At 50.6% G+C, this 24,532-nt stretch overlaps 1 protein-coding gene across 2 annotated transcripts in view; it reads right to left on the bottom strand.

The window, feature by feature from the left end:
• DNPEP (aspartyl aminopeptidase) overlaps positions 1-24,532 on the bottom strand; it is a 430,726-nt gene that overhangs the window by 258,195 nt on the left and 147,999 nt on the right. For both annotated transcript variants that reach the window (XM_069227160.1, XM_069227161.1), the window contains exon 2: positions 12,703-12,793. In XM_069227160.1, the coding sequence (XP_069083261.1) occupies positions 12,703-12,793 (91 nt within the window). The remainder of the gene's footprint in view (positions 1-12,702; positions 12,794-24,532) is intronic.

The raw sequence follows: 24,532 nt of genomic DNA, 5'->3' as shown, positions 1-24,532 counted from the left end.
TGGCACCAGAGCGGCGCAGCAGCAGAGTATGAATGCAGACCCGAGTGAGATCTGGCACCGGAGCGGAGCTGCAGCAGAGTATGAACGCAGACCAGAGTGAGATCTGGCACCAGAGCACCAGAGAGGAGCTGCAGCAGATTATGAATGCAGACCAGAGTGAGATCTGGCGCCAGAGAACCAGAGCAGTGCTGCAGCAGAGTATGAATGCAGACCAGAGTGAGATATGGCACCAGAGTGGGGCTGCAGCAAAGTATGAATGCAGACCAGAGTGAGATCTGGCACCAGAGAGGCGCTGCAGCAGATAATGGATGCAGACTAGAGTGAGATCTGGCACCAGAGCAGCGTTGCAGCAGAGTATGAATGCAGACCAGAGCGAGATCTGGCACCAGAGAGGCGCTGTAGCAGAGTATGAATGCAGACCAGAGTGAGATCTGGTACCAGAGCACCAGAGAGGCGCTGCAGCAGAGTATGAATGCAGACCAGAGTGAGATCTGACACCAGAGAGGGGTTGCAGCAGAGTATGAATGCAGACCAGAGCGAGATCTGGCACCAGAGTGGCGCTGCAGCAGAGTATGAATACAGACCAGAGTGACATCTGGCACCAGAGAGGAGCTGCAGCAGAGTATGAATGCACACCAGAGTGAGATCTGGCACCAGAGCACCAGAGAGGAGCTGCAGCAGAGTATGACTGCAGACCAAAGCGAGATCTGGCACCAGAGCGGCGCTGCAGCAGAGTATGAATGCAGACCAGAGTGAGATCTGGTACCGGAGCGGAGCTGCAGCAGAGTATGGATGCAGACCAGAGTGAGATATGGCACCAGAGAGGCGCTGCAGCAGAGTATGGATGCAGACCAGAGTGAGATATGGCACCAGAGAGGCACTGCAGCAGAGTATGAATGCAGACCAGAGTGAGATCTGGCACCGGAGTGGAGCTGCAGCAGAGTATGAATGCAGACCAGAGTGAGATCTGGCACCAGAGCACCAGAGAGGAGCTGCAGCAGAGTATGAATGCAGACCAGAGTGAGATATGGCACCAGAGCACCAGAGCGGGGCTGCAGCAAAGTATGAATGCAGACCAAAGTGAGATCTGGCACCAGAGAGGCGCTGTAGCAGAGTATGAATGCAGACCAGAGTGAGATCTGGTACCAGAGCACCAGAGAGGCGCTGCAGCAGAGTATGAATGCAGACCAGAGTGAGATCTGACACCAGAGAGGCGTGGCAGCAGAGTATGAATGCAGACCAGAGTGAGATCTGGCACCAGAGAACCAGAGCAGTGCTGCAGCAGAGTATGAATGCAGACCAGGGCGAGATCTGGCACCAGAGTGGCGCTGCAGCAGAGTATGAACGCAGACCAGAGTGAGATCTGACACCAGAGAGGCGCGGCAGCAGAGTATGAATGCAGACCAGAGTGAGATCTGGCACCAGAGCGGCACTGCAGCAGAGTATGAACGCAGACCAGAGTGAGATCTGGCACCAGAGAACCAGAGCAGTGCTGCAGCAGAGTATGAATGCAGACCAGGGCGAGATCTGGCACCGGAGCACCAGAGAGGAGCTGTAGCAGAGTATGGATGCAGACCAGAGTGAGATCTGGCACCAGAGCACCAGAGAGGCGCGGCAGCAGAGTATGGATGCATACCAGAGTGAGATCTGGCACCAGAGCACCAGAGAGGCGCGGCAGCAGAGTATGAATGCAGACCAGGGCGAGATCTGGCACCAGAGCACCAGAGAGGAGCTGCAGCAGAGTATGGATGCATACCAGAGTGAGATCTGGCACCAGAGCACCAGAGAGGCGCGGCAGCAGAGTATGAATGCAGACCAGAGTGAGATCTGGCACCAGAGCGGCGCTGCAGCAGAGTATGAATGCAGACCAGAGTGAGATCTGGCACCAGAGCGGCGCTGCAGCAGAGTATGAATGCAGACCAGAGTGAGATCTGGCACCAGAGCGGAGCTGCAGCAGAGTATGAATGCAGACCAGGGCGAGATCTGGCACCAGAGCACCAGAGAGGAGCTGTAGCAGAGTATGGATGCAGACCAGAGCGAGATCTGGCACCGGAGCACCAGAGAGGAGCTGCAGCAGAGTATGAATGCAGACCAGAGCGAGATCTGGCACCGGAGCACCAGAGAGGAGCTGTAGCAGAGTATGAATGCAGACCAGAGTGAGATCTGGCACCAGAGCACCAGAGAGGCGCGGTAGCAGAGTATGAATGCAGACCAGAGTGAGATCTGGCACCAGAGAGGGGTTGCAGCAGAGTATGAATGCAGACCAGAGCAAGATCTGGCACCAGAGAGGTGCTGCAGCAGAGTATGAATGCAGACCAGAGCGAGATCTGGCACCAGAGAGGCGCTGTAGCAGAGTATGGATGCATACCAGAGTGAGATCTGGCACCGGAGCACTAGAGAGGAGCTGCAGCAGAGTATGAATGCAGACCAGAGTGAGATCTGGCACCAGAGCGGCGTTGCAGCAGAGTATGAATGCAGACCAGAGTGAGATCTGGCACCGGAGTGGCGCTGCAGCAGAGTATGAATAAAGACCAGAGTGAGATCTGGCACCAGAGCGACGCTGCAGCAGAGTATGAATAAAGACCAGAGTGAGATCTGGCACCAGAGCGACGCTGCAGCAGAGTATGAATAAAGACCAGAGTGAGATCTGGCACCAGAGAGGAGCTGCAGCAGAGTATGAATGCAGACCAGAGTGAGATCTGGCACCAGAGAGGGGCTGCAGCAGAGTATGAATGCAGACCAGAGTGAGATCTGACACCAGAGAGGCGCTGCAGCAGAGTATGAATGCAGACCAGGGCGAGATCTGGCACCAGAGCGGTGCTGTAGCAGAGTATGAATGCAGACCAGAGTGAGATCTGGCACCAGAGCGGCGTTGCAGCAGAGTATGGATGCAGACCAGAGCGAGATCTGGCACCAGAGTGGCGCTGCAGCAGAGTATGAATACAGACCAGAGTGACATCTGGCACCAGAGAGGAGCTGCAGCAGAGTATGGATGCAGACCAGGGCGAGATCTGGCACCAGAGCGGCGCTGCAGCAGAGTATGAATGCAGACCAGAGCGAGATCTGGCACCAGAGCGGCGCTGCAGCAGAGTATGAATGCAGACCAGAGCGAGATCTGGCACCAGAGCGGCGCTGCAGCAGAGTATGGATGCAGACCAGAGTGACATCTGGCACCAGAGAGGAGCTGCAGCAGAGTATGGATGCAGACCAGGGCGAGATCTGGCACCAGAGCGGCGTTGCAGCAGAGTATGAATGCAGACCAGAGTGAGATCTGGCACCAGAGCGGCGCTGCAGCAGAGTATGAATGCAGACCAGAGTGAGATCTGGCACCAGAGCGGAGCTGCAGCAGAGTATGAATGCAGACCAGGGCGAGATCTGGCACCAGAGCACCAGAGAGGAGCTGTAGCAGAGTATGGATGCAGACCAGAGCGAGATCTGGCACCGGAGCACCAGAGAGGAGCTGTAGCAGAGTATGGATGCATACCAGAGTGAGATCTGGCACCGGAGCACCAGAGAGGAGCTGTAGCAGAGTATGAATGCAGACCAGAGTGAGATCTGGCACCAGAGCACCAGAGAGGCGCGGTAGCAGAGTATGAATGCAGACCAGAGTGAGATCTGGCACCAGAGAGGGGTTGCAGCAGAGTATGAATGCAGACCAGAGTGAGATCTGGCACCAGAGAGGGGTTGTAGCAGAGTATGAATGCAGACCAGAGCAAGATCTGGCACCAGAGAGGTGCTGCAGCAGAGTATGAATGCAGACCAGAGCGAGATCTGGCACCAGAGAGGCGCTGTAGCAGAGTATGGATGCATACCAGAGTGAGATCTGGCACCGGAGCACCAGAGAGGAGCTGCAGCAGAGTATGAATGCAGACCAGAGTGAGATCTGGCACCAGAGCGGCGTTGCAGCAGAGTATGAATGCAGACCAGAGTGAGATCTGGCACCGGAGTGGCGCTGCAGCAGAGTATGAATAAAGACCAGAGTGAGATCTGGCACCAGAGCGACGCTGCAGCAGAGTATGAATAAAGACCAGAGTGAGATCTGGCACCAGAGCGACGCTGCAGCAGAGTATGAATAAAGACCAGAGTGAGATCTGGCACCAGAGAGGAGCTGCAGCAGAGTATGAATGCAGACCAGAGTGAGATCTGGCACCAGAGAGGGGCTGCAGCAGAGTATGAATGCAGACCAGAGTGAGATCTGACACCAGAGAGGCGCTGCAGCAGAGTATGAATGCAGACCAGGGCGAGATCTGGCACCAGAGCGGTGCTGTAGCAGAGTATGAATGCAGACCAGAGTGAGATCTGGCACCAGAGCGGCGTTGCAGCAGAGTATGGATGCAGACCAGAGCGAGATCTGGCACCAGAGTGGCGCTGCAGCAGAGTATGAATACAGACCAGAGTGACATCTGGCACCAGAGAGGAGCTGCAGCAGAGTATGAATGCAGACCAGGGCGAGATCTGGCACCAGAGCGGCGCTGCAGCAGAGTATGGATGCAGACCAGAGTGAGATCTGGCACCAGAGAACCAGAGCAGTGCTGCAGCAGAGTATGAATGCAGACCAGGGCGAGATCTGGCACCAGAGTGGCGCTGCAGCAGAGTATGAACGCAGACCAGAGTGAGATCTGACACCAGAGAGGCGCGGCAGCAGAGTATGAATGCAGACCAGAGTGAGATCTGGCACCAGAGCGGCACTGCAGCAGAGTATGAACGCAGACCAGAGTGAGATCTGGCACCAGAGAACCAGAGCAGTGCTGCAGCAGAGTATGAATGCAGACCAGGGCGAGATCTGGCACCGGAGCACCAGAGAGGAGCTGTAGCAGAGTATGGATGCAGACCAGAGTGAGATCTGGCACCAGAGCACCAGAGAGGCGCGGCAGCAGAGTATGGATGCATACCAGAGTGAGATCTGGCACCAGAGCACCAGAGAGGCGCGGCAGCAGAGTATGAATGCAGACCAGGGCGAGATCTGGCACCAGAGCACCAGAGAGGAGCTGCAGCAGAGTATGGATGCATACCAGAGTGAGATCTGGCACCAGAGCACCAGAGAGGCGCGGCAGCAGAGTATGAATGCAGACCAGAGTGAGATCTGGCACCAGAGCGGCGCTGCAGCAGAGTATGAATGCAGACCAGAGTGAGATCTGGCACCAGAGCGGCGCTGCAGCAGAGTATGAATGCAGACCAGAGTGAGATCTGGCACCAGAGCGGAGCTGCAGCAGAGTATGAATGCAGACCAGGGCGAGATCTGGCACCAGAGCACCAGAGAGGAGCTGTAGCAGAGTATGGATGAAGACCAGAGCGAGATCTGGCACCGGAGCACCAGAGAGGAGCTGTAGCAGAGTATGGATGCATACCAGAGTGAGATCTGGCACCGGAGCACCAGAGAGGAGCTGTAGCAGAGTATGAATGCAGACCAGAGTGAGATCTGGCACCAGAGAGGCGCGGTAGCAGAGTATGAATGCAGACCAGAGTGAGATCTGGCACCAGAGAGGGGTTGCAGCAGAGTATGAATGCAGACCAGAGCAAGATCTGGCACCAGAGAGGTGCTGCAGCAGAGTATGAATGCAGACCAGAGCGAGATCTGGCACCAGAGAGGCGCTGTAGCAGAGTATGGATGCATACCAGAGTGAGATCTGGCACCGGAGCACCAGAGAGGAGCTGCAGCAGAGTATGAATGCAGACCAGGGCGAGATCTGGCACCAGAGAGGGGCTGCAGCAGAGTATGAATGCAGACCAGAGTGAGATCTGGCACCGGAGTGGCGCTGCAGCAGAGTATGAATAAAGACCAGAGTGAGATCTGGCACCAGAGCGACGCTGCAGCAGAGTATGAATAAAGACCAGAGTGAGATCTGGCACCAGAGCGACGCTGCAGCAGAGTATGAATGCAGACCAGAGTGAGATCTGGCACCAGAGAGGAGCTGCAGCAGAGTATGAATGCAGACCAGAGTGAGATCTGGCACCGGAGTGGCGCTGCAGCAGAGTATGAATAAAGACCAGAGTGAGATCTGGCACCAGAGCGACGCTGCAGCAGAGTATGAATAAAGACCAGAGTGAGATCTGGCACCAGAGCGACGCTGCAGCAGAGTATGAATAAAGACCAGAGTGAGATCTGGCACCAGAGAGGAGCTGCAGCAGAGTATGAATGCAGACCAGAGTGAGATCTGGCACCAGAGAGGGGTTGCAGCAGAGTATGAATGCAGACCAGAGCAAGATCTGGCACCAGAGAGGTGCTGCAGCAGAGTATGAATGCAGACCAGAGCGAGATCTGGCACCAGAGAGGCGCTGTAGCAGAGTATGGATGCATACCAGAGTGAGATCTGGCACCAGAGCGGCGTTGCAGCAGAGTATGAATGCAGACCAGAGTGAGATCTGGCACCGGAGTGGCGCTGCAGCAGAGTATGAATAAAGACCAGAGTGAGATCTGGCACCAGAGCGACGCTGCAGCAGAGTATGAATAAAGACCAGAGTGAGATCTGGCACCAAAGCGACGCTGCAGCAGAGTATGAATAAAGACCAGAGTGAGATCTGGCACCAGAGAGGAGCTGCAGCAGAGTATGAATGCAGACCAGAGTGAGATCTGGCACCAGAGAGGGGCTGCAGCAGAGTATGAATGCAGACCAGAGTGAGATCTGACACCAGAGAGGCGCTGCAGCAGAGTATGAATGCAGACCAGGGCGAGATCTGGCACCAGAGCGGTGCTGTAGCAGAGTATGAATGCAGACCAGAGTGAGATCTGGCACCAGAGCGGCGTTGCAGCAGAGTATGGATGCAGACCAGAGCGAGATCTGGCACCAGAGTGGCGCTGCAGCAGAGTATGAATACAGACCAGAGTGACATCTGGCACCAGAGAGGAGCTGCAGCAGAGTATGGATGCAGACCAGGGCGAGATCTGGCACCAGAGCGGCGTTGCAGCAGAGTATGAATGCAGACCAGAGTGAGATCTGGCACCAGAGCGGCGCTGCAGCAGAGTATGAATGCAGACCAGAGTGAGATCTGGCACCAGAGCGGAGCTGCAGCAGAGTATGAATGCAGACCAGGGCGAGATCTGGCACCAGAGCACCAGAGAGGAGCTGTAGCAGAGTATGGATGCAGACCAGAGCGAGATCTGGCACCGGAGTACCAGAGAGGAGCTGTAGCAGAGTATGGATGCATACCAGAGTGAGATCTGGCACCGGAGCACCAGAGAGGAGCTGTAGCAGAGTATGAATGCAGACCAGAGTGAGATCTGGCACCAGAGCACCAGAGAGGCGCGGTAGCAGAGTATGAATGCAGACCAGAGTGAGATCTGGCACCAGAGAGGGGTTGCAGCAGAGTATGAATGCAGACCAGAGTGAGATCTGGCACCAGAGAGGGGTTGTAGCAGAGTATGAATGCAGACCAGAGCAAGATCTGGCACCAGAGAGGTGCTGCAGCAGAGTATGAATGCAGACCAGAGCGAGATCTGGCACCAGAGAGGCGCTGTAGCAGAGTATGGATGCATACCAGAGTGAGATCTGGCACCGGAGCACCAGAGAGGAGCTGCAGCAGAGTATGAATGCAGACCAGAGTGAGATCTGGCACCAGAGCGGCGTTGCAGCAGAGTATGAATGCAGACCAGAGTGAGATCTGGCACCGGAGTGGCGCTGCAGCAGAGTATGAATAAAGACCAGAGTGAGATCTGGCACCAGAGCGACGCTGCAGCAGAGTATGAATAAAGACCAGAGTGAGATCTGGCACCAGAGCGACGCTGCAGCAGAGTATGAATAAAGACCAGAGTGAGATCTGGCACCAGAGAGGAGCTGCAGCAGAGTATGAATGCAGACCAGAGTGAGATCTGGCACCAGAGAGGGGCTGCAGCAGAGTATGAATGCAGACCAGAGTGAGATCTGACACCAGAGAGGCGCTGCAGCAGAGTATGAATGCAGACCAGGGCGAGATCTGGCACCAGAGCGGTGCTGTAGCAGAGTATGAATGCAGACCAGAGTGAGATCTGGCACCAGAGCGGCGTTGCAGCAGAGTATGGATGCAGACCAGAGCGAGATCTGGCACCAGAGTGGCGCTGCAGCAGAGTATGAATACAGACCAGAGTGACATCTGGCACCAGAGAGGAGCTGCAGCAGAGTATGAATGCAGACCAGAGCGAGATCTGACACCAGAGAGGCGCTGCAGCAGAGTATGAATGCAGACCAGGGCGAGATCTGGCACCAGAGCGGTGCTGTAGCAGAGTATGGATGCATACCAGAGTGAGATCTGGCACCAGAGCACCAGAGAGGTGCAGTAGCAGAGTATGGATGCAGACCAGAGTGAGATCTGGCACCAGAGCACCAGAGAGGAGCTGCAGCAGAGTATGAACGCAGACCAGAGTGAGATCTGGCACCAGAGCACCAGAGAGGTGCAGTAGCAGAGCATGGATGCAGACCAGAGCGAGATCTGGCACCAGAGCACCAGAGAGGAGCTGCAGCAGAGTATGACTGCAGACCAGAGTGAGATCTGGCACCATAGCACCAGAGAGGAGCTGCAGCAGAATATGAATGCAGACCAGGGCGAGATCTGGCACCAGAGCGGCGTTGCAGCAGAGTATGAATGCAGACCAGAGCGAGATCTGACACCAGAGAGGCGCTGCAGCAGAGTATGAATGCAGACCAGGGCGAGATCTGGCACCAGAGCGGTGCTGTAGCAGAGTATGGATGCATACCAGAGTGAGATCTGGCACCAGAGCACCAGATCGGCGCTCCACAGCAACTGTAAAGGTTCTTCAGCACTCTCACCTCGCACCAGGAAGCGTGTACAGTCTCTCGGTGATTCGTACACCACATGCCTTCAGAGTTCCTTATCAACTTATGAGCTAAGCACTGCATCCCGTAACACGATAACCACACACAACTTTTTTAAAACACTGAAGCATGTCAAGAGATCAGACAGGGGAGCATTATCTACAAAGAACTCCAAAGTATGTTTTATCAAGAATCCATCTTGTGGGCCCTTATTACACAAAGGCGTGTGCCCAGCAAGCTAGTCTCTGTCGCTGAGACTTAATACAAACAAGCACTGGCAATACCAATATGACTGGCTTATAAATGTGATTGCCTCCTCAGTCATTAATGGGTTTAGGCTCTCAATAGATTGCCAACAGACATGTACTTTTTCTCTCATCATCGCACTCGTGTGTCCATTCAGCGATCCGCTGACCCATTCTTGCATTCATCCAATTACACAAGCACAACACAACAAAATATCCAAGATAAGTTAAAAGAATTAAAGTAGGAAAAACTCAAAACAAAACTGGCACATAAATATGATGAGCATATGCTTGCTTTAACAAAATAGCAGCGGGTGAACTTCTTGCAGTGGTACTGTATCATAGTGCATCTCTGTTGTTTAAGTTCTGGCATGGCCGCCCTATTCTGAACCAATGTGTTGGCCATCCTAGAATGGGAAGGATACACTATGGACGTTACCATTCCATGATGGCCGCCGGGCTTAGAGGCACTGCCCGCCAGACATGTGCAAAGCTTCAGATGAAAAGACCACAAGCAAGTGGCCTGTGAGCACTGTCTGGGAAGCTGCAGTATGCTCTAAATAAGAGAGAAAGAAGGAAATGAAAGCAGTCCTATAAAAGAAGAAAATGCAAAACTAATGTAGTGATCCACCTCTCTCATTTTCAAATCGATGTGCAGATGTGATCGGCCAAATACCGTCACTCACAGGGCAACAAAGTCAATGGTTGAAGTGGGCTGACCCACTGGACTCTGCTGTCATGGGTGGAGTGTAAATGAAACTCATGCAGACCAATGGCAGAAGGTGGGCTGTGTAGGCATAAGTATATATATATATATATCCGAAACAAAGCGCACCAAGGAGAAACGACGCGCACAGCAGCTGGTGCGAGGCAAAGGGCTGGCCGAGCCCTCAGTCAACTATGTCAACAAAAAATAATAAATATAAACGCTGCACGTTGTTTTCTCTTTTTTGCATCGAATAAATCTGTAAAACTTTTTGGAGCTGAACGGAGTGCGTGGCATTTATTTTTTGTTGACAAAAAAATATATATATATATTTATCAAATAATTCATTTGTTTAATCACAAGATCCGGGCAGACACCTAAGGCTGTCAGGCCTTGTGAACAGACCGTAGCACAGATTATTTCAGTGCAAATCTACCACATCTATGATTTGTCAAAGGGGGAACCAACATCAAAATCCTTCCCTATTATGTGTGAAATTGCATGTGACAAAACCCCGTCTATCACCTTTAACACAGGGATTACATATGTAAAGACATCAGGTCTACGCCCTTTGTTGTAACATTTCATAATAAAGATCTTAGACTTATAACATTGGACATAACTTTCCCCAGAGAACACATTAGGTCTACGGCCTTCATCATTGGCTTAACATGTTAACCAACTCAGGCCTACTGTATTGAGCGTGTGCCTTTCCACAAGACAACCACCAGACAGAGTCATCAAATGACAAATTCACACAACATTATGTTTGGCAAAATAAAATAGTATCTCTCCTACAAGGGCTTAAGAAGGATTAACATAGTGCAAATGTTCGGCCCGCTAAGTTTGTCAGAGGGGGTAACCAACACCAAAACCATTGCCTACTATGGCAATCTGCTAGATTGCAATAACAAAATATCTTTCTTCTTACCATCTTCAGCTGCTTAATGCCACTCTGAGCTCTGACACATCAAATCCTTCACAAAGGGAATCTATCTTCACCCTAGAATTCACATGGAAAACTCCCCACAAGTTAAGTCCTTGCTGTTCCCAAGAACCACCCTCCATGCGGATCCCTCTGGGCTCAGAAAACAGCTAATCATATCACGGGACGGCTTCACCTGGATGCTGGCACCCGAGCAGCACCGTCTTATTCATAACACACAGACACAAGAATCCTGCTGGTTACAGCGGTACCAAGGGAAAAGAATCATTCGGTAACTCAGTTTCAGGATCCTAAAAGAGGAGGCAATGACAGCAAGTTCTCACTGTCCCGCAGATTGCACTTAGCTTATTTATTTATTTTATGTTTTGTACAAGATCTAAGATCCACAGAGCAGAGAACTTACTTGGGAGTATAGAATGGAAAAACAATGTCCACAGCCAGTAAGGATCCTGGACCAAAACCAGGTCACAACATCAAAAAGGTGTTCCTTGGGAACTCAGCACTAGATGTGACTTTTTGTAATGGGAGGACTCAGCCCCTTATTAATGGGTGCAGTTAGAGGCAGCAAGAGAAGGGGGGACATGGTCCCTCATCAATGGCACTATTAGGAGCAGGAGACGGGTGGTGGGATGACCTGGTCCCTTATCGATGGGTGCTGTTGGGAGCTCTCAGACAGATCATGGGTGCACAGTCCCTTATCGATGGGTGCTGTTGGGAGCAGTGAGACAGACCATGGAGGCCCATCCCTTATGAACAAGTGCTTTTAGAAGCAGTGAGAGGAGACGGGTAGTGGGAAGACTTGATCCTTTCCCAAAGGGTGCTGCTGGGCGCTATGAGACAGTCCCTTATCAATGGGTGCTGTTGGGAGCAGTGAGAGGAGCGGAGTGGTGATATGTCCCGGTCCCCTTTCAATGGGTGCTGTGGGAACTGTGAGAGAGGAGTTGGATGCTCATTAGACCTGGACTCTTATCAATGGTTGCAGCTGAGGGCAGTGACAGAAGGTAGAGACACCGTCCCTGTTCGATGGACGCCCTTGGGGGCAGGAAGAGAAGCAATGGCTGCTAAGAAGACCCAGTCTTTCACCAATGGGCTGCTGTAGCTGATGGGAGCAGTGAGGGAACATAGGTGCTTGGAACACCAGGCCTTATCAATGGGTGTGCTGGGAGGAGTGAGCGGGGGATGAGGGTACCGCCTCTTATACAAAGCATGCTGTTGGGAGCAGCGAGAGAAAAGATCAGTGCTGGGGAAACATGTTTCTCTTGTGGATGGGTGTAAGGGATGCTGAGAGCACACATGAGGCTGAGGATCAGTGGTTCTCTTGCGGATGGGTGTAAGGAATGTTGAGAGCACACATGAGGCTGAGGATCAGTGGTTCTCTTGTGGATGGGTGCAAGGGATGCAGAGAGCACACATGAGGCTGAGGATAAGTGGTTCTCTTGTGGATGGGTGTAAGGGATGTTGAGAGCACACATGAGGCTGAGGATCAGTGGTTCTCTTGTGGATGGGTGCAAGGGATGCAGAGAGCACACATGAGGCTGAGGATAAGTGGTTCTCTTGTGGATGGGTGTAAGGGATGCTGAGAGCACAGATGAGGCTGAGGATCAGTGGTTCTCTTGTGGATGGGTGTAAGGGATGCTGAGAGCACACATGAGGCCGAGGATCAGTGGTTCTCTTGCGGATGGGTGTAAGGGATGCTGAGAGCACAGATGAAGCTGAGGATCAGTGGTTCTCTTGCGGATGGGTGTAAGGGATGCTGAGAGCACAGATGAAGCTGAGGATCAGTGGTTCTCTTGTGGATGGGTGTAAGGGATGCTGAGAGCACACATGAGGCTGAGGATAAGTGGTTCTCTTGCAAAAGGTGCTGCACAACACTGGCCACTGACTGCATAACTGCTGCATGAGAGGACACATGACCAGGAAGGGTCAGAGAAAGCAGAATCCTGGATGTACTAGGTAACACAGTGGTAAGGACATGGGAATTACAGCTTCAGGTAACCCATTAACAGAAGGAACTACTACTGGAATGGGAGACCTAGAAAACTGTGATCAGACACTTACCATGATAAGGTGAAAGACCACGGTTTAGAAACTTCAGGAACTCTTTGGCAGCCCCGCGAACAGCATCCTTCGAACCTCTTCCTGCAGCAGCCTGAGGAGAAGAAATCAATGTTACTTCAATCTGAAGAACAGAAAGCAAAGATGAAACTGGCCTTGGAGCAGAAAATAAAAAGATCAATGTTACTTCAATGAAGAGACAAAAGAATACGCCAAGCCAGGAGTCAAAACCCCAAACCCTGCACCTGCCTGGTGAGAAGAAATTAACAATATTTCAATCTTGGAACAGAGCGCAAGGACACTGGAGAGACACTACCAGGAAGCAAAACTCAAGAAGTCCATGTTACCTAAACCTGAAGAAGTAAGAGCAATGGACACTGCATGTAGGGTGCAGAACATGAGAAGGCAATGTAACTTAAACCACACTAAAGAGAGCAAGGACACCAGTGGCCCTTAGTGTCACCTCCAACTCATGACTACAGACCACTCAGACCGTACCCTGAAGCCAAGTGAGGCCACCACGACACTGCTGTCTCTGCAGCGTGCAAAGTTCCTCGTGTCAGAACAAGGATATCTGTGTAAAGCAACACACTGTTCAAAATAAACGAAGGACGCATCCATAGGAAATGGGACAGTATTTTTTATTTCTATGCAGCACCTAACGTTACTGTTCTCCTGGGCTCCACAAGCTCAGTTTTGGGCACCGAAAAGACTGGGGCCAGACTGATGCAGTGATTTCCTTAAGGTCTGATGTCAGCTAAGGGGGGAAGGCAGGATTAAGCAATGGTGTTCCTAAAACAGCAACCTAGTCACCAACATGACGATGGCCCTCGCCCACTTGACTGATATGAAGATAGAGGAGAGTTTAAACACTTTGGCAGCTCAGGCCTGCTCCAGCCCAATCGTCTCCTAAGATAGCCAAAGGCTAGTGAGAAATCCTTCCAAATCAGGACTGCTCCAAACGTAGCCTACAACTAGTGAGACGTCCTTTGAAGTCAGGTCTGCTGCACAGTTACACAGCTAGCCCAGCCTAGAAAGATGCTCTTTCAATCCTGGCCTGCGGCACAACTAGTCCAAAGCTAGTGAGGTGTTATTCGATGCCTGGCCCAGTCACAACTGAGCCCAAGGATACTCAGATATCTTTGAAGCCTGATTTTAACCACCTTTGGGCATAAGCTGTTCAAAATATAACCCAAGGCTAGAGAAACATCGTATGAAGCCTGCCCCCTCTGCTGTGAGCACAAGAGATGCTCTTGAGCAAGTCCAACGCTAGCGAGTTGTCCTTAGAAGTTTGGCCTGTCCCAAAACTAGCCCACGGCAACTGGTACATCCTCTGAAACCTGGCCAACTTCATAACCTAATCACTGTAAGTGAAGCATCCTTTGAAGCCTGACACTCCCCTGCTCTGACCACAAAAAACAGAACAAGCATTGGCATCAGGTGTGAGCTTGGCAAACTGGTGCAATGGTTATTTTTCATATCTCTATTGCACATATATGCCAACAAAATACCAAGCGTTGGAAAAGCCAAGAAATCTGGACTCCCATGGCTGCTCATGGAGCTTTTGGCCTGTACTGGTGGCCACCTTTGAACGTTTTTGGGACGAATTATAATCTTTTTACAGTGCCAAGTGGCCAACATTTTTCAAGAATGATGACATTTTCCAAAACCAATCAGAGATAGCCATCCATGCTTATGAAGAGGTTACATTTACCCAGTTTAATGGTACTCAATTTACTGCAACAGACGGATGACTTACTGAGTAATCCTTACCAGAATTTGAACCTTCAAATCTCTAAACATGTTCACAGTAAGCGGGTAACTCACTGAGTAACCTGCCAGCATTGTCGCTTTTCAAATTCGTACCTCAACAGCCTTTTAATGCTGGTTTTCAATCTCTTCCAATGAAAGGTAAATTATTGGTTATATCGATGGCAATTTTTGAAAGATAAGTTTCCTATACTGCCTTAGGAACGGGAAGTATAATGCACATAAAGTTAATATTATTGCTGTTTCTTCACCTCTGGTTTCATGAAAAATACAAAATAATAAAAATGTGGTTACCTTTGATGGAATACTTAACAAAAACATCTGCCCCTTCTAATTCTTGTACAGATGGGAATGATGAAGCTGCCTAACGTCCTTGAGGACATTGCTAATTTATTTGAATTCTATGCAAGATTAAGTAAGAATCGGATATTTTGGTTTTTTTATTGTTATTTTGCTGTAACCAGTGGATTTTCTTAGGTTTGTACCTCTGAATGAAATTTTTTTCTATTTTCTTCCATTTTCTTACTCTTGTTGTTTTCTACATTTTATTTCTATGCTCCTTTATGTATTTACACATTTGTAGGCTATTCTTTCATAATAATAATAATATTTTGTGTTTTATTGTATTGTATTCCCAATTTTCAAATCATGTGCTATTGGTTTAAGTCTTCTGATGGAACAGTGTTATGGGTGTGCTTTGTTTAAGGAACAGAGCTTTAAAATCTACTGAAAACTTAATATGCAAATACATCCTACAGCACATGGTCAGATGTTTATTTTTGTTGTAGTTCTATCACTATGACATTTCCATTGATGATTTCCTAACAAGAAGTGATGACACAATCCAATATGTTCAATTATCCTCTCTTCTCCCACCTTCTCCAATATGAGCCCTACACAACTACCTTCATTGACCCAACTTAACTAAAAACGTAAACAAACTCTTCTCCTCTGACCCCTTAATCCTCCCCTTCACCATCACATCTGAACTTCAAACATACTGCGAGCACTGTCTTGAAAGAGTGACGCAAGCCCCCACCGGCCACAGAACAACAATGCCCCCTCAGATCTCAATTCTTCCCTATCACATCTCTAGGTGAAAACTCCAGCCTTACACCCTTACGGAAGTGTTTCTCATGTCAGCAACTCGCTTTCTACCCATAAACGGTTACTACACCCCCTTGCGTAGTACCATGGTCCGCAGCTGACCAATATCCCCAGAGACAATCACTCCATGAGACCCAAACTCGCTCCCTCAGCGATACTGACTTACACAATCTTACTGAAAGCTACAGAAACACTAAATGCTCCAGTCTTCTCTCCGCTGGCCAAACACAAGATGCCCTCCCTATACCCACCAACTGCAGCAAAGCTCACCCACACCACACTATCCCGCAAACTCACACCATATCCCTCAGTCTGACCTGCACATAAATTCACCCACTCTTCCCTCAGTTGTATGCTCCATAGCTGTTACAATCATTGGAAATCTGCCAATTGGACGGCAACAAGGGGTTCCTCAAGACTCCATCCTCTCTCCATCCCTCTTCAACCTCTACCTGGAACCCCTCTGTGTGATTCTTCTGAGCTCTGGAATTCTCTTCCACCAGTATGCTGACAACAACCACATTTACAAGGAAGTAACAGCCCCAGAGACATCACCCCCCTATCCAGAGCACTTACAAAAATTGAAACCTGGATGACTAATGACCACTTCAAAATTAACCAAGCAAAAACAGAATTTCTTCGGATTTCTCCAAAGAAATCCACTCCTTCAGTTCAAGAACAGCAGGCTATCTTCCCTGCCCTGGAGGGCTGCCCCTCCACTGTTCAGACTTCAAGGTCACTCTGCTTTATTCTTAGCAACCACCTCAAACTTCAGAGCCACATTGCAGCCATGGCAAAGACAGCACAGTTCCACCTCAGGCAGCTATGGGGAATCAGGTAAATTATCCCAGAACAGGACCTAAAATCAGTTGTTCAGGCCCTGGTTCTCTCAAGACTGGACTATAAGATCACACTCCTGGAAGGCATCCCCACAGACATCTAGGCCCGCTCAGAGCAGTATTATATGCAGCAGCATGCTTTGAGAATCATCACAGAAAATTCAACCACATAACCCCTAATTCTTGAGCGACCTTTGACCCTGTCACCAGGCAGGTCGCTCCCCCCATCTGCCACGCAGCCCCCTGTGGGTTGAACCTCCGTTGCCACTTTTGCCACCTGACTACTCGCTCCCTTTTTTCTATTCCCCTGAGCTTGTGCTTCTGTGCCACTTGTTTTTTCCATTCTATGCCCCTGTGTTTTGCTTTCTGTACCCCAGTGCTCTGTTGTCCCTCTCCCGCCGTCTTTTCCCGCCGTTTTTCCCCCGGGTGTTCCCCCGGGTTTTTCACTTGCTGCTGAGCTCCTGCTGCCCTGCCCCCTTCACTCCCATTGGCCGCCCCGCTCCCACCTCCCAGCTGCTCCTCCCTCCCTCTGCCCTCATATGGAGGCCGCGAAGCGGTGGTAGAGAGCGACCTTTGACCCTGTCACCAGGCAGGTCGCTCCCCCCATCTGCCACGCAGCCCCCTGTGGGTTGAACCTCCGTTGCCACTTTTGCCACCTGACTACTCGCTCCCTTTTTTCTATTCCCCTGAGCTTGTGCTTCTGTGCCACTTGTTTTTTCCATTCTTGCCCCTGTGTTTTGCTTTCTGTACCCCTGTGCTCTGTTGTCCCTCTCCCGCCGTCTTTTCCCGCCGTTTTTTCCCCGGGTTTTTCCCTTGTTGCTGAGCCCCTGCTGTCCCACCCCCTTCACTCCCATTGGCCGCCCCGCTCCCACCTCCCAGCTGCTCCTCCCTCCCTCTGCCCTCATATGGAGGCCGCGAAGCGTGCGCGCAGCGGACGCGCGCAGCGGGTGCGCCGCTGGCACGCCTAAGGCAAGCCCGTCTGCGCCCGTCCGCGCCTGGACCGCACCCAGCACCAGAACCCCTGGAACCCGCACCCCCCGCAACACCAGACTGCACTACGACGCAAGCACCCTCCACGCACTCAACACCAGACGAGACCACCCCTGCTACCGGGCCACCCCGAAACGCACCCAGGGGCCTTTCACCTACCGGAACTGCAGATTCACCAGCATCCAACCCTCCACACCACCAGCCAGAGAACCCAACCACCTCCGCTGCATCCTCCTCCTCGCAAACACGCCATCGAACTTTGGGACCTCCTAGACTCCACTGCCCCTGACGTTGCCTTCCTGACGGAGACCTGGCTGAACGCCACCTCAGCACCAGACATTGCCATAGCCATCCCACAGGGCTACAAGATCTCCCGCAGAGACCGCACCAACGGAGTGGGAGGAGGAATCGCCATCATCCACAAAGACTCCATCAAAATCTCAACGAACACCGATGACACCCTCACCACCGCCGAGCACATGCACTTCCAGATCCACACCGACCCCAACACCACCCTCAGAGGAACTCTCATCTACAGACCTCCCGGACCCCGCCCACAGTTCAGTGACACCATCGCTGACCTCATCAGCACCCACGCCCTCGCTTCCACGGACTACATCCTCCTCGGGGACCTGAACTTCCACCTCAAGAACAACGACGCCAACTCCACCGCCCTGATCGACAACCTCGGACTCAAACAGCTAGTAACGACACCCACTCACGCCGCTGGACACACGCTTGACCCCATCTTCTCCGCAAGCCCCCACGTCTCCTTCAACCACACCACCGAACCACACTGGACCGACCACAGATGCGTCCACTTCACCTTCAGAAAACCCACCACACACCACCGCACTCAACAGCTACCACGCCACTGCTGGGGCAAGGTCACCGGGGACCAACTGACTACCGCCCTCGCCCTGAGACCACCCACCGACCCAGACACTGCCGCGACCAACCTCACACAGTGGATCAACGACTGCGCCAACACCCTCGCCCCTCTCAAGACCTTTACAACCAACCACACCAACAAGAAAGCCGCCTGGTTCACCGAGGACCTAAGGATCTCCAAGCACACCTGTCGGAAGCTGGAGAAGAAATGGCTCCACGACCGAACGCCAGACAACCACACAGCCCTCAAGAGCGCCACCCGCAGACATCACCAACTCATCAGGACCGCCAAGAAGACCGCCTTCAAGGACCGCCTAGACAACAACGCACACAACACCAAAGAGCTCTTCAGCATCGTGAAAGAACTCTCCAACCCCAGCTCCATCACCAACGACATCCCGCCATCTCAAGACCTGTGAGACTCCCTGGCCACCTTCTTCCACCGCAAGATCACCGACATCCACGACAGCTTCAACCCCGACCCCCCCTCACCCACCACCGAGTCCACCACCCCTGCGACTACCACTCGCACCAGTCGCCTGACCGTCTGGTCCAGCGTCAGCGACGAAGACACCATCAAAACCATGAACTCCATCCACTCCGGATCCCCATCGGACCCCTGCCCTCACCACGTCTTCAACAAAGCCAGCGCAGCCATCGCGCCCCACCTCCGGAAAACAATCAACTGTTCCTTCGAGACAGCAACCTTCCCAGAAAGCTGGAAGCACGCCGAGATCAACGCCCTTCTGAAGAAGCCCAAGGCGGACCCCAAGGACCTCAAGAACTTCCGTCCCATCTCCCTGCTCCCTTTCCCGGCAAAAGTGACCAAGAAGATTGTCAACAAACAGCTGACCCGCTACCTCGAAGTCAACAACATCCTGGACCCGTCCCAAGCTGGTTTTCGCAGTAACCACAGCACCGAGACCGCCCTCATCGCCGCCACTGACGACATCCGGACCCTGATGGACAAAGGAGAAACAGCTGCCCTCATCCTCCTGGACCTATCATCAGCCTTTGACACGGTCTGCCACCGCACCCTATCAGCACGCCTCCATGACGCCGGTATCCAAGAGAAGGCCCTGGCCTGGACCACATCCTTCCTCTCCGGCAGAACCCAGAGCGTCCGCCTCCCACCCTTCTGCTCCAAAACCACTGAGATCATCTGCGGCGTCCCACAGGGATCCTCCCTCAGCCCGACATTGTTCAATATCTACATGGCCCCCCTCGCCCACGTCGCACGACAACACAACCTCAACATCATCTCCTACGCCAACGACACCCAGCTGATCATATCCTCACCGAAGATCCCGACACCGCCAAAGCTAACCTCCACCGAGGAATGAAGGCCATAGCCGACTGGATGAAGGACAGCAGACTGAAGCTGAACTCAGACAAGACGGAGGTCCTCATTCTCGGACCCACCCCATCAGCCTGGGACGACTCTTGGTGGCCCACGTCACTAGGCACAGCCCCGGAACCCACGGACCACGCACGCAACCTGGGGGTCATCCTCGACTCCACGCTCTCCATGACCAGGCAAGTCAACGCCGTCTCCGCGTCCTGCTTCAACACCCTCCGTATGCTCCGCAGGATCTTCAAATGGATCCCCCTCGACACGAGAAAAACCGTTACCCAGGCCCTCATCACCAACAGACTCGACTACGGGAACGCCCTCTACTCAGGAACTACAAACAAGCTCCTGAGACGACTCCAACGCATCCAGAACGCCTCGCCCGACTCATCCTCGATGTCCCCCGCCGCAGCCACATCACACTCCACCTGAGAGGCCTGCACTGGCTCCCCATCAACAAAAGGATCACCTTCAAGCTCCTGATCCACGCACACAAAGCACTGCACAACACCGGACCCACCTACCTCAACAACCGACTCAGCTTCCACACCCCCACCCGAAGCCTCCGCTCAGCCAACCTCGCCCTCGCCACAGTCCCCCGCATCCGAAAAACCACCGCCGGCGGCAGATCCTTCTCCTACCTCGCCGCCAAGACCTGGAACACTCTCCCCACCATCCTACAATAGACCCAGGACCTGCTGGCCTTCGGAAGACTCCTCAAGACCTGGCTCTTCGACCAGTAGCACCCCCCCTCCCCAGCGCCTTGAGACCCTTGCGGGTATGTAGCGCGCTTTTACAAATGCAGTGATTGATTGACTGAGTGGCTTCCTATAGAGGTAAGAGCCCAATTCAAAATGGCATGCATCACCCGAAAAATTCTGCACCTATCTTCTCCACTTATCTATCAGAGAAACTGAAAACTTTGGCACTAATCATAGATTGAGAAATGCCCCATCCCTTCTTCTTGAGCCTCTCACCTTTAATGTGGAATGATTCATGAGCCAATCACTTTCAGACCCCTGAACACACGCCACGCAACCTTCAAAAAAGATCTCAAAGCTCTTCTGTTTGATAAACCCTTGGGCTGATTTCTCCAATCCTCACACGCACCTCCACTTACGTTATAATCTCTTTGAGTCTGTTTATGTTACTCATGACATGGTGCCTTTGTTTTGGTCTTTCAAATGTCCAAAGCTCACTTGTATGCCCCGCACTGCCCTACACCCGGGCCCAGTCCAAATTCCAGATCTTCTAGCTCTGTTCGTGTGGACTCCACGCACACTAGAAAAGGCTCCAGTCTTGTTTTCTTCATACTGTGTCAAACTGCCATAAGAGGGGTACGAGTCGCACTGAAACCCTATTGGGAAGCAAACCTCTTACTGACTTGTGTTCAGCTAAAGTAAATGACCCCATCAAACCCTCTGCAGTAGTTATTTTGGAAATCTTTAAAAGGACATTCTCAGAAGGTATTATAAAGTCAATAGGCATTCCAGAAATTTCACTTGTATCCATCTGAGAGTTCATCTTCTCACATGGTGCAGGGGACAGCAGAGAAATCCATCAAAAACAGTGTGCATCTCCTACAATTTGTGCAAAAGTATCCATTTCTCATGCGCAAGTCCATCAAACCCTCTTCTTCAAAATCATCAACCTCCATATTTCAGTCCCTATAAGTGTGGCTATGAGCTCCAAGTGCTGTATATGGGAAGCCAGGCGGGTGTCCTCAGGGAAGCAAGAGGAGTATGACAATCTCTGCAATGATCTGTCAGGTGACTTCCCATTGAGGCATCAGTGGTCTTCCCATCACCTCTGTCAAGAACATCAATCTCTGATGGAATGGCAGGATATATATATATATATATATATATATATATATATATATATATATATATATATATATATTCAAAGCAAAAATGGTCTAAAGGTTGCTGGGTGGTGCACCCCACTGCCGGTGCCAGTGACGGAGAGGACCAGTCTCGAAGAATACAATTCACCAAAAGTATTCACTGCACTCCATGAAGTTTCAATAGTGCCTATTTATTGATGCCAAAGTCACAACCACCTATTGAAACTTCATGGAGTGCAGTGAATACTTTTGGTGAATTATATATATCTCAACGTTATACACCCATCCACAATAAATCAGGTACACACTCTGAATTCCTCAGGGGTGGGGGGGAAGGGGGTGAAGAGCACAAGCATTGGCAAAGCCAACATGTTTTGCTTTTATAATGCAAGTGCTGGGCTATTGGCTTCGCTAATGTTTGTCTATAAAGTATTGTTTAAAAATAGTAAAAGAAAAAGTTATTTCAAATACTCGAGGAAAAGCAAGGCTATCATATGGTATCTCAAAGAAACTGTACATTGAATGTAACGGTTTCAAACTCTATAAATGACTCAGTTTATATTTCAAATAATTTTCATTGAGGAAACTCTGAATAGAATTTTGAAAGAATTAAGAAAGTGTTAGAAGGTAAAGGGAAACACATGACAAGGCCTAATTTACTTTCCATGTGATTCAGGCATTTGGTCCTCTGTAGTAGCCCATGGAGCAGATTTATGGGCCTCGAGAACAATTGCCATGCTAAGTACACCTTCTCCCTCAGACACCAACTGAGTGACTGCAGCAAATGGCACTTCCCCCAGTGTCATAAAAGCCTTTGCTCTGATGAAATATGTGGAATGCAGTTGATAAAACAAAAACAACTTTTAGTCTGCTCCTCACATACCCCAGCGAAAATACCCCTCTTACGGTGCTTTTACAGACAAGCTGAGAGGGGTGAGGAGGAACATAGCACCGGATGAATGGAACTTGATGGGCAAAGCAGCACACGAGGGAGAGCGCTAGAAAACACATGCACTCTCATGGTTTGGTCAAAGATAAAGGAAAAAGTAGTTGTCTAAATCGGAGCAGTGAAAGGTTACAATTCAGCCAGTCAAGAGCATTGTAACGAGGCTATGCTCCAAGGGAGGTATAAGCAGAAGAGGAGGAAGGCAAGCCACTGAATAAGAGGCAAGCAAATGAGAGTGACAATAAAGACAACCAATAGTACACAATTGCAGGCTGTAAGCGAAGTAAGATCACAGTAGATCTTTTGCAACCAGACCACTTGCACAACTTGGTAGGCAAAGCCTAACAGCAGCTGGTACAAGGCTGCCTTCTATTGTCTGTAAAGCACTCTAAATTGTCTTCCAGGATCTCTTGTACTTTACTGAAAACAACATATACAACAGTTCTGATGTTCAGTGCCGGATAAGTTAAATTCTCTTTCTGCAACAAATTGTTTTCTTCGAGACTTTATATCTTATCAAGAAAAAAGTGATGTGATCACTGATGATATGTATATTTGCATTCATTAGTGAACATAGACAAAACATTAACACACCTCAACAATTACATCTGAGTACATTACACACATACTTTCTCAAACAATAATGTGGGGTGATGATGTTTACCAATTGCAACTGTTAACCGAGCAGTCACAATCAAAAAGTTCTATTTATCTTTAAAGGACAAAAATCCGACCACCATCCCGCTTCGCAAGTGATCCACAGATAATGCAATGAAAAGAAAGAAAAACGTTGAGGTTTTGTAAAATGCGATAGTCTAAAATGAGACAATCCACCCTGTGGAGATTCACTGAAGAATGTATCCAATGATGAAATCAAGCAGTGCTCATTTCCGGCTCCACCATTCAGGTCCAAAGATCGATTGGCGAAACAAGGAGCTGCACGTCTTCTAAGCCTTTACCTTCCTTTTTCCAAAATGGCAGCTGCTGTGAAAACCAATGCGAGTCTCCTGAGAGTTAGGGTTTTCCACTTCTGCAGTGGGACCTTTGTCTTCTGATAGAGCTTTGAATCCTGAAAGCTGCACAATGTACAACGATTACATCTTCATGTCATACATTCTTCATAAAGCAAGTGAGACAGGAAATATTCCCTTCCTGATGCTTTCTTTTGGTTGATTCAATCGTTTGATCTAATTGCACCCTATCACATGTTGTCTAACCAATGGATTACGGATTATGAGAACCACCTCTGATCTGGTGGCACACTGCTTACAACTATGGTGGGTCCCCACACCTATCTCTACTTGAGCTTAGTGTCTAACGTTTGACCGGACAGCTACCACCATCTTGGATCCACATGAGCCAGGAGGGAGCTGCCAGTTCCTGCTCTGTTTCTCGCAGCTACTCCCACAACTGGCCTCAACAGCCTCTCCGCAGCAGGGCCAGTTGTCAGTGGAGCCCCTAGGATTTTAAGGCTTTCGATCACTGTCGTTGACAGGAGCAGGTAAACCACTTGAATATAAATAAACAAGAGATGAACAAACATACAATCATTATTACCAGAGATGAAGTACAAAAGCTGCAGTGGCATCCAAGGTGTATCTAGGGCAACGATCAAACCTAGACTTACACAAAAGAAGAAAGACAACACCGCTGTAAAGATGAATAGTCAAGACCAGCCTGAAGAACTGGTCAAAAATCCCCTCAGAGGGCCCCAGATTTTCCTTAGCCTGGCTCTCCGTTCATCATTATCTATTAATAAAATTTCAAGAAGGCCAGTATTCAAAGCTTCATGCCAAGAAACCCATGGGATTACAGGCCTGACCAAGCAGTCAAGGTGAACAGTGCCAGAGCAATTGCAAAGAAGTAGATCCCAGCGAGGTGAGATGGGAATTAAGGGCCTGAGACTGCATTGATGTGACAGAACCACTTATGTTTCCCCAAAACTGGTCTGCCAATAGTGAGCAATAGAAGGACAGAGAGTGAAGATGTGAACAGCTTTCGCCGGGTCTGCGGAGCATCAAAAGCATTCAGCGTCCTGTCAGAGTCATAATACATAGACAGTAAGGAGTATACTTAAAATCATTGATAAATTT

This window comes from Pleurodeles waltl, chromosome 3_2 (assembly GCF_031143425.1).
Source record: "Pleurodeles waltl isolate 20211129_DDA chromosome 3_2, aPleWal1.hap1.20221129, whole genome shotgun sequence".
Taxonomy (NCBI): domain Eukaryota; kingdom Metazoa; phylum Chordata; class Amphibia; order Caudata; family Salamandridae; genus Pleurodeles; species Pleurodeles waltl.
This window is presented reverse-complemented; position numbering and strand designations above follow the sequence as displayed.